Source organism: Alexandromys fortis, unplaced genomic scaffold (genome assembly GCF_014885135.2).
Source record: "Alexandromys fortis isolate MF-2015 unplaced genomic scaffold, M_Fortis_MF-2015_v1.1 scaffold_425, whole genome shotgun sequence".
Classification (NCBI taxonomy): Eukaryota; Metazoa; Chordata; class Mammalia; order Rodentia; family Cricetidae; genus Alexandromys; species Alexandromys fortis.
Window position 1 is genome coordinate 8478 of NW_026068325.1, and position 11293 is coordinate 19770.

At 39.0% G+C, this 11293-nt stretch overlaps 1 protein-coding gene across 1 annotated transcript; it reads right to left on the reverse strand.

Annotated features, from left to right (window-relative positions):
* Positions 1–1084: 1084 nt before the first annotated feature.
* On the reverse strand, positions 1085–2423 carry LOC126495184 (melanoma-associated antigen B16-like). Its single transcript, XM_050132762.1, has 2 exons — positions 2107–2423; positions 1085–2016 (listed from the first exon to the last, which is right to left on the reverse strand). Exons 1-2 carry the CDS (start codon positions 2269–2271, stop codon positions 1090–1092), a joined length of 1092 nt encoding a protein of 363 aa, XP_049988719.1. The 5' UTR covers positions 2272–2423; the 3' UTR covers positions 1085–1089.
* Between the last annotated feature and the right edge of the window lie 8870 nt (positions 2424–11293).

Sequence of the window (11293 nt, forward strand, 5' to 3'; positions counted from 1 at the left end):
ATAATCTATTTAAAATATTTTTAAATGAAGTACTTTCTTACATCACCGGCCCTTGGCAACGAATGACAACCTAGTGGCTTCCATGTCTCTTACTATTAACTATCAAAAAATGTATTTAAGTTTATTTGCAAGTAAAGCCTTAGTTTATGGCCCACATTCAACCATACAGAGGTGGGGTCAGAGATAGACACTTTCTACTTTCTCTATATGAAAATTATATAGATTATAATATATAACAAAATCATAAAGTAACCAGGAAAGGACTTTGCATTAAACTTTTGGATGTCAGCTTTGTGGTGCACCACATACAGGTTAGTACACTCCAATTCTCTTCACCTCAAAATTCAACTTAAAATTAGCAATTTGAAGAAATTTATCTTACCACAACCACAATTTTCTCTTTCAGGATATTTATACTTAACAGGACCATAAGGATCACTTTATGTGTAAACCCTGTATTTCATTTGTCTTCAATGTATTAGAAAATATACTATCATAATCAATGTATTTATAAGGAAAGGAACTACATACATGCAGCATCCTAGAAAATTAAAATAGTAATTGGAAAATAATAAATGCTCAAATAAGTTTTGGTAATAAAAGAAACTGTAAATGTATGATAATATTTTCTTGAATTTTATTACTCATGGCAACTGTAAAGTAAAGCAACTCCACATATATCATGCAATTGTACTGGGAAATAAAATGTTACAAAGAAAAAATTAGCACAACACTGTTTGAAAGGTCGAAGTTTAGCAATGATTGTTATAGTACTCCATATAATTGTACAGATATATTGGACTACTTCTAAGATAGTTTTATACTATGACAAAGCTCTTAGTATTACATTTGTGAACTGCATAAAGTAGAGATTTTTGAAGCTCAAACAACAATGCTAATAAGTGAAACAATATTCAAACAGAAAGGTCAAACAGTGCAAGAAAAAAATGTCACGATACACAGACAAAATAGAACTATGCAAACAATATTCTTCCTCCTCTCTATATCAAACTAGGACCTACATTTTTTCCCTCAACTCTAAAAAATATCTGCAAATTCTACAGCAGTAGTAAGCTATCTCTGATTGTACTACATACGAGGGAAACTGCAGCCCATGGCATTAGAACTTGCACGAGAACGAGAACTTAGGCCAGCACTGTCTAAAATCAAGGCAAGGGCTCTCTCTTCTTCTTCTATCAGAGCCTCTTGATACTGAGACTGGAAGGTAGCTGGGTGTGTCCCATAAACCTTTGCCACAAACTCCAACACTTTCATCTTACTAGTTTCAGCTCGAGCCCGGGGCCCCCACACATACTCATACCGCACAGGATCACTATCCTCTACTGGCTGGTACACCAGGTATTGTTCCTTCACAAACTCATTGGTTATCAGCTGCCTAGGGTCACCAAAGATGAAATCATTCACCCCAGCATAGATTCCCATTGGATTCAATGCTTCCCAAATCTCCTCTTCACTGGCACGGTTGCCTTTCAGGAAGACTACCCCTAGGATGATTATCAGGAGACCAGTCTTAGGAAAACTAAACTCATCACTACGCATCCCATCATAGGTGAGACCTAGTTTGATAAAGAGCGCATAGACGTGGTTGACAGGATCTACTTCCTTCACACCTAGGCCAAAAACCAACTCCATGAGTTCAGCAGATCTCATGAAGACGTCATGAAAACTATCTTCATCTTCTTTGACAATGAGTCTCAATATATCAGTCTTGCTCATCATCTCTTTCATCTGATACTTGTACAGCATATAATTCACCAAGAAGTTAATTTTACTATTGACACTCATCACAGGTACATTCATGGTGGCTGGTTGATATGGTGGATTGACTGGAGAGCCCTGTTCTTGGTTGCTAAGATCCCCACCTGAGTTTCTCAAAGACTCAAAGAGACTCTGAAGACCCCCAGAGGTACTAGGTGTCTCATCTGCTGGACCATTTTGGTTGCTAGCCATCAGAGAATGGGAGGAGTGACATGGCTCCTCCACATCCCTAGACACCTGTGGAATCTCTAGGGCCTGGCTCTCCTCACTAGACATAAGCTGAGAGGAGGAACATGGTTCCTCCACATGGCTGGAGACTGTTGCAACCTGGGTCCCCTCACAGGTCTGGCCCTTCAGACTACTAGTCATAAGATGAGAGGAGGTACAAGGCTCCTCCACATCCCTGCCGACTGCTGCAATCTGGCTGTGGGTCTTCTCACAGGTCTGGCCTTGGTCATCTGCACATTCTGGATTCTTCTGAAGTTTAGACATGGTGACTGTGGTGAATAGAAGCAGATGCGCGTGCACACAGGAAGGCAGCAATCAGGAATCACTGTTTAACAGAGAAAGGGAGAATGTAAGGTAATCAGCTAGTAAAATCAATTCCAGTCACAGTGAATGGACTTCCAAAAATCATGTGATAAAGGTTTAAGGCAATAACTGGCAGGGGAAAATAAGAGACACACTGGGTGCTAGCCAACCCAACATGAAAGTTATCAGGGTCCACAGCATATACATGTTTGGCTCTGTAGTTCCCACTCCTTTTCTAAATGAAAAAAAGTGCAAAATCTCCACAAGTATGATCATCATGGAAGCTAATGGGCTTAAGCCACATTCTCTAATATAACAAAACTAACCCCCGGAAAGGTGGGTATGAAGTCCTACTTGTAGCTGAGAAACTACAAGCATGCTACTACAGGCAAATGATAGCTGCTGTTACTGGAGAATCAGTTTTCTTTAAGGGTACAACATCCAGGTATGTTGGACATTATCCCATGGAGGGCCACACACACTCAATACCATATGGCAGCACAAATAGTGCTTAATGGCTTAAAAATAAAAGAGTGCAGAAAGTTGAATATGGAGAGAATGGTGTTGGATCTGGGAGGAACTAAGGAAAGGGGTGAATATGATCAACATTTTATGAAATTTTCAAATAAAAAATAAAGCCTGTTCCCTTAAAACTAAAACTATATCTTCTATAAATTTAAGAGTAAAATTGGAAATTCCTCCTTATCTGAAAATTCTCTGGGCCAATGGCAGAAACTAATTGGCACAGAATTTTTGTGTGGTGTGCTGATCCCCTCACTACTCAGGAGCCTTACTTAGAACAAAATAGGCTCATCTCTTCTCTTGGGAGCTTACGTATATCAGAATATAACTATTTCTGCTCTCAGACCATAGTACATGAAGTGAACTGTTCATTCACTATCCTTATTTGAATTATCTCCAGGAATAGATAGAGTTTCTGGGAAGGTAATTTGATAGCATTTCTATACTTGACTGTATGTATCACTTACTATTCACTCACAGTAAACACACACATCACAAATCTTGAGTCCCCTTCCTTTTCTTGAACTGATATTCCATCAAATTAACTACCTGTATCCCTGTGATCACAAAGGAGCAATTGAAAGGCATTCAATTTATCCATTTTTTCCCTAGAATCCGTCAACTGTGGTGGGACAGAATTCTGTTGACACCACTGGGTTCTTAGGTATACTTTTCTAGCTGCCTCACTAATTATCTTTTCTTTAAACAATGTAACAGTCTGGGATTGACACAATTGTCTTAGAACAAAATATCACCATGTCTTAAATCAGCAGAAAGAAGAATTTACTATATATTACAGCCTGACAGTCTTTCCCAGGGCCTGCACAGGCACACAGGGAAACTATGTAGGGGTATATTAATCCAGATATTTTGTGATACATGATTCCTTGCAGTTCTCTGTCAAGTCTTTTACTTGGAGAACTGATTGGACTACACTTTCTACATTTTGATTGCTACTGGTTCAGTTCCCTACCAGAATCAGTTCGTCTCAACTTACACAACTGCGGGGAACAGTATGAGAAATCTGTCTGCTAAAACCCAGCTTACCTCTGTGAAAACAGAAGATACATCTATTGCAGACCTATGCACTTGAAAGGGTAGATCCCTCAGCCTTCTTTGGTAGGATTTGGAATCTTTATGCTACTTTAATGAGACAGCAGTCCACAACAACAAAACTTTCTTCTTCCCAAAACACAAATTAGGAAGGGTTGGGATTCTTATCCATACCAAGGTACCCTAGACTAACAACAGTATTAGAGTATTTTCTCTTCCATCCTACTATGGGTAATACCCTATAGGCATGTTTCAGTCTGGATTGCTAGCAGTGCTCTTAACCTGAGGGTATCATTAAAACAGATATATTTATATTTGATTCAGGAAAATTAAAAGAGTAATGAAACCCCAAGTATCTTTCTTCAAAAATTCATAATCTGAAAATCTGAGTAGAGCCCATACAGATAGCAAACATAGTAAAATGAATGTTCATCAATATTTATTCAATGTCTACTCATCAGTTACTAGTAATGCATAAGATTCCTTGCCCTTGCTAGACTGTTTTTTTATACTGACTACCCAACTAATGAGAACAAAAGAAAGTCAAAAGAGGGTCTTTCATATGTACATTCTAGCATCCAAGTTCTAACATGATATAGGTAGACACTGTGGCCCATATGTTGCCCCATTTGCTGACTCAGAATACGTACCTTAATCCCTGAAAATAACTTCAAACCTTCCCTCTAATTTTCCGTCTTTGGTGTTTTAGATCAAAAGACACAGCTCCCTGAAAAAGAAAAGAAAGTGAAGGCATAAAGGATGTACATTGTGGATACCCCTTCTAGAGCCCACCTAAAGCTAAGCAAGGAGTCAGAGAAGAGCACCCTTGTAAGTTTTTCTTCTGGAAAATGGAGTCCATGTGGCTTTCTATTCTTCCAAGGGAGGTTCACTGAATGCTCACATTGCTTAGGGTTCATGGACTAGAATTTATAATTTCACTACAAAATATCCTTCCAATTACAAAGTATCCTTCCCAATAAGTGCCATGAAATTGTTGTCCTAGTTTGCTTCTCTGGGTGTTTTGATAAAATATTTACCAAAACCAACTTAGGAGGAAGCAGTTTATTTCACCGTGCAGGTTATAGCCTATCACTGAAGGAAGTCAGAGCAAGAACACAAGGCAAGAATCTGGAGGCTGGACCTGAAGCACATTCCATGGAAGAATGCTGCATACTGGCTTTCTTTCCCTGGCCTTTGGGAGGTATGAGTGAGACTGTCCCCTTACGCTCATATATTTAATTGCTTAGTCACCAGAGAGTGAGTTTATGTGAAAAGGATTATAAAGGTTAGTAGGTGTGGCCTAGTTGGGGAAAATGTGTCTCTGGGGTGGGCTTTGAGATTTCAAAAGCCCATTCCAAGCTTACAGTCAATCTCTGCCTATGAATGAGGAGGCAGCTCTCAGCTACTCCAATACCTGCCTGCATGCTTCCACACTTTCCACCATGTTGATAATGGATTAACCTTTGAAACTGTAGGGAAGCCCAATTTAATCTCGTTCTCTTATATGACTAGGGTGGTCTTGGTGTCTCTTGACATTAATACAACAGTGACTAAGAAGCTGACATCAAGGGATACAGTATTACAACAGGCATGACCATGATACCTGTTGGCAGAATGTGGACTTTGAGATGTTGAATTAGGACATCAATTGAACACTTTAATGGAGGCTTAATAGATCATAGTAGTAGATGCTTGGAAAACAGAGTTGCTTAGAGCAATGTAATTGCCATGTCCAAGAGATTTCAGAGATGTAGACTGCCTCTCAGTACTTACCTAAGCAGCTTTTTTAGAGCAGAGACCATCACAGAAATCCACAAATGGAGAACAGGACAGGAACTCAAAACAGGGCCAAAACACACACAAAAAATCTCATAGTTTGGTGTCCATCCCCATGTGATAAATCTGTATTATAACTACTACAAATAAGCCTCACGGTACTTTGAAGAAGAACAGAACAGTTGTAATAGCCAGAGGCAGAGGAACTGTCAAAATTGGCCCGATCTACCGATCCAGATCAAGGTAATCCTAAACTACACGGTGGGATCCTGTCCCAAACAAAAAAATAAAAAAGACGTATGCCTATCTGAAGAGTTATTGGTAATAAATGCCAACTGGAATGGGAGACTCAGTTTTCTTCAGGGATGTAGGCCCCAAGAGAGTCCAAGAGACGGTCACATACTTATGCACACATGGGTAGGATGAAATAGACTCTGGATTTTAAAGAGTTGGTGAGATATTATAGAACAAGAAGCTGGGCAGACAGAGTTAGAAGGGGAGTCCCTATTGTTGAATAGTCACAAACTTCACAAATAGGAGCCAGAGATCTCTAAGCTGGAACTAATCTGAATGCCTCTTCCCTAAATGATGTGGGACAATGGTCTGTACCCTGTCACTTGTATATTAATAAAATGTTGATTAGCTAGTAGCCAGACAGAAAATATAGGTTGGATGAAGAGAACAGGGGAATTCTGGAAAAAGAAAAAGTCAGTCTGTAGTCATCAACCAACAGAGAGGAAGCAATATGAGAATGCCTCGCTGATGAAAGGTACCAAGCTATGTGCCTAACACAGACAAGAATAATGGGTTTACCTAAGAGGTAAGAAAGAGTTAATAAGAAGCTTGAGTTAATATGCCAACCAGTTTATGATTAATGTAGAACTTTTTGTGTGTTTCTTGGGACTGAATGACTGTGGGACCCTGTGGGACAAAAACCTCTGTCAACACCTGAGGATTAGCTTTCATATTACCAGAAGGTACCATGTAATCTTCCAAAGGGGAGAGGCAATCAACAATCCTACCCAGCTATAATGTCAATGGAAAACAACCAGAATGACTGGATAACCCTAAGGGTGCAGTAACGGCACACATACCTTGGCAGTCACATACAGGTTTTCTAAATGTACTTAAGACCCATCCAACAAGTGGGTAGCCAGGCTTGGCTCTGGAAACTGAGCTAACTCCCCAATGATAGTGAAGTCACCAATATTGGAGGAAAACCTAGAACCAGTAGTTTATAAAACTAGCATATTCCCTAACAACAATCTAAACATTTGTCCTTACACCCACCAATATGGTAGTTTTTACTCTTAAACATGGAAACTTCTCTTTGTAATAGATGGAGACCATGACATGAATTCCAACAAATAAAAATGGAGTTATGGAGCCCAGAACCAATGAATACATCTATAAAATGGTCTCATACATAAAGTTTAGGGAAGATTTTGAAGTAAGGAAAGCTGGTGTGGGAGGTCCTTCTGTCTATGTTGCTTTTATTGGTTAATGTATAAAGAAAACTGCTTTGGCGTATAGTGAGGCAAAATATAGCTAGGTCGGGATTATAGTTATAGTTTTCCTAGTCATGATAAAAGATAAGGTAGCTATAAATAATATAAGTGTAATTCTTGCTTGATACCTGTTTTTTATATGTAATTGTAAAAGTTAAATTCTTCTATTTTATTTAAACAGAAAATGGGAGTTGATGTGGGATTCCCCTCTGTATGCTGTGAATAACATTGGTTAATAAAGAAACTGTCTTAGGTCTGAGCAGGGCATAATAGAGGTAGGTGGGAAAAACAAAACTGAATACTTGGAGAAAGAAGACAGAGTCAGAGAGAAGCCATTTAGACAAAGACAGATGCTGGAACTTTACCCTGGTAAGCCACAGCCTTGTGGTGATACACAAGATTAATGGAGATGGGTTAATTTAAGATATGAGTTAGCCAGAAATATGCTTAAGCTATTGACCAAACACTATTGCAAAAACTATAGTTTCTGAGTGATTATTTATGGTCTGAGCAGGTGGGAACAAATAAGCAGCCTTCCTATAACAGGAAGCAAATAGGGTGGAAGTGCTAGAAGTTCAGGGCATGTTTTGTGAGATTATATCTCCCAATAATGTCAGATAAACATAACTGGTCACTGATATTTCACTTGTATTTTAATAAATAAAGCTCGCTTGAAGTTCAGGGATTAAAACAGCCACACTGATCAGCCTTATAGACTAGGCAGTTTTGATACCCACTTTTAATCCCAATAACGACAGTATTTTGCTATAGAAATGGGGTGGTAATCATACATGCCTTTAATTCCATAACTAGAGAGGAATGTGAGATGGGAGGGAGGATAGCTCTCACAGTCTCACTGTGAGATTCCTGGAAGCAGGGTCATTATTTCTGACTGAGGTAGAGGTAAGATCTAGTGGCAGGCTGTTTTGCTTTTCTTCAGGTTGAACCCAATACCCATCTCTGGATTTTTTTTTATTAATTATGCAAAAAAAGTCACACAATGTTTGGCAACTACATCTTCATAGAACCCTAAAGAGCCTGGAACGAGATTCTAGACACAAAAGACCAAAGCCAAGAACGGCTTCTTGGTACAGGATTGTCTCAGGTAGGCTCTGTTTGTGAGAGGCAAGCAGAGGCATAGCTCCTTTAAGAGAGGTCTCCTGGCTCAGCATTAGTGGCAGACATCATTGAAGCTTTTTAAAGAGGTTCTGGATGTCCCGGAATTTGCTCTGTACACCAGGGTGGCCTAGTACTCAGAGAAATATGCCTGCCTCTGCCTCTCACGTTCTGGGATTTAAGGCATACATCAACACAGCCCAGCTTGTAAAAAGAGTTTAATGATAAATATGAAGTCCCCTTGCTATTTAACGCTACTCTTATCACCTGAACACAAACTAATTGAAGATTCATCAACAGACAATAGGTTAATGTATGGGATACCCCTATAATGAACTGCTACAAACTCATTAAGGAAGAATACTATGGTGGTGGCTATCCATTAACACAGCATTAAGGAAGCTGATAAAGGAGATATAAAGGATGGAGGAGATCAGCTTGTGCTATAGAGTGAGGCATAACATCTATAGTTACTGGTAAGCAAAGAGATCCATTTTGCTCAATGCACACTTAAAAGGAGCAAAACTGTGTGTTCCGTGTGTGTGTGTGTGTGTGTGTAAAGGAAGCATCTGGAAGAATGCTCACAGCAGACTAATGGCTGGCTCCTCTTGGCATGTTAGTCATGGGAATGAAGGCAAAGTATGTCAGTAGCCAAGTGAAAAAAAAGGTTGAAACCCTTCTGGAATTTTTGATCCCAATTACACATAAATTAAACATGTATTGAAAGGAAATATATACACACTAATAGTAAGCAAAAAAGGCTCTTTTACCAAATATTTAAGTGGTGTTTATGATCAATCAGCATCTTGCTTCTTTGTGGTGACATGGACCAAGAGGCTCTAGAGTTGTGCCAATAAATTTGGCTCCCGCTAATACCTCGACCATGAAGCTAGACTGATTCTCAGAAAGCAAAGGAATGGGGTGGAGTCAGCCACCAAAGTCGTAGATTTAATTCTAACCATATTATTTAGCAAATTAAAGATTTGTGGTCAGAAAAAGATAGAGATATATAGTATAGACAAACTCAGACAATAAAAAACTTCTAAACATTTTTACTGAATGTTTAAAAATATGAATAGTCTTGGGAGAGAAGAGAAAAGGGATAGAGAATGTACTAAAAAATATTTTTGAGTAGTTGGGCATGGTGGCATGTGCCTTTAATCCCTGCACTTGGGAGATGGAAACAGGTGGATCTCTGTGAGTTTGAGGCCAGTCTGGTGTACCGAGGGTTCTGGGACAGCCAAAAATACACAGAGAAATCCTGTATCAAAAGATAAAAATAAAAATAATAGAATTAGAATTTTTTTAAAAAAAAACATGTTAAGATGGAAAATACACAAAGAATCTGGACAGAAGGTTATTGTGTTGTCTTTGAATTGTTTGACTTCTGAGGAAGGATCAACAGTTGGTAAAACACATTTGATTATTAATTCTGCTGGATTAAATCCAAGCTATATATTTTGAAAATGCCTTGACTTCCAAATTTAAGTCAAAGATATGTTACTTTGGAGAGGAGGTTTTACTTTTGTTTCCATAGGAAATGAGAGGCTATTGATTCATTCTGGGTTAAGAAAAATAAGGTTTGATCAAGGAAGACCCCCATGAAAAATCTCCAATGGGAATAGATAGTTCAGATGGTTCAGTAATTTAGAGCACCTCTGTTGCAGTTACTTCTGAGTTCTGTATCCAGAACAGCTTCAAGGCTGGTGGCTGAAATGATTAAGCCTGAAAGTATACTCCAGTAAGGACTTGACCATAATCCTAATTTTTTTTTACCTTGATCCCTGAGAATAACTTCAAATCTTCCCACTAATTTTCTGTCTTCACTGTTTTAGATCAAAGGACACAGCTCCCTGAAAAAGAAAAGAATGTGAAGGCATAAAGGATGTTCATTGTGGATACCCCTTCTAGAGCCCTCCTAAGGCTGAGCAAGAAGTCAAAGAAGAGCACCCTAGTAAGTTTTTCTTCTGGAAAATGGAGTCCATGTGGCTTTCTATCCATCTAGAGAGGTTCATTGAATACTCACATGGCCCAGGGTTCTTGGTCCAGAATTTATAATCTCACTTCAAAGTATCTTTCCAAATAAGTGACATGAAATTGTCCTAGTTTGCTTCTATGGGTGTTTTGATAAAATACTTACCGAAACCAACTTAGGAGGAAGCAGTTTATTTCACCTTGCAGGCTATAGCCTATCACTGAAGGAAGTCAGAGCAAGAACACAAGGCAAGAATCTGGAGGCTGGACCTGATGCACATTCCATGGAAGAATGCTGTATACTGGCTTTCTTTCCCTGGCCTTTGGGAGATATGAGTGAGACTCTCTCCACCCTTCAGGCTTATATATTTCATTGCTTAGTCACCAGAGAGTGACATTATTTGAAAGGATTATAAAGGTTAGTAGGTGTTGCCTAGTTGGGGAAAATGTGTCTCTGGGGTGGGCTTTGAGATTTCAAAAGCCCATTCTATCTCTGCCTATGAATGAGGAGGCAGCTCTCAGCTACTCCAATACCTGCCTGCATGCTTCCACACTTTCCACCATGTTGATAATGGATTAACCTTTGAAACTGTAGGGAAGCCCCAAATGAAACACTTTCTCTTATATGACTACCGTGTTCATGGTGTCTCTTCACATTAATACAACAGTGACTAAGAAACTGGTACCAAGGGATACAGTATTATGACAGGCATGACCATGATACTTGATGGCGGAATGTGGACTTTGAGATGTTGGATTAGGAGAGCAACCGAATACTTTCAAGGAAGCTTAAAGGACCATACTAGTAGATGTATGGGAAACAGAGGTGCTTAGTGCAATGCAAATGGCAAGCTTCAAGAGATTTCAGAGAGGAAGAATACTAGTAAGTTTACTGAAACCACTCTTGTTATATTTTGACAAAGAATGTGGTCAGGTTTCACAATAGTTCTAAAAATCTGCCTGGGGCTAAACTGAAGAATTTTTGATTAATTCCACAGACAAAACAATTTTTAAGACAGTGTAGTATTGACTAA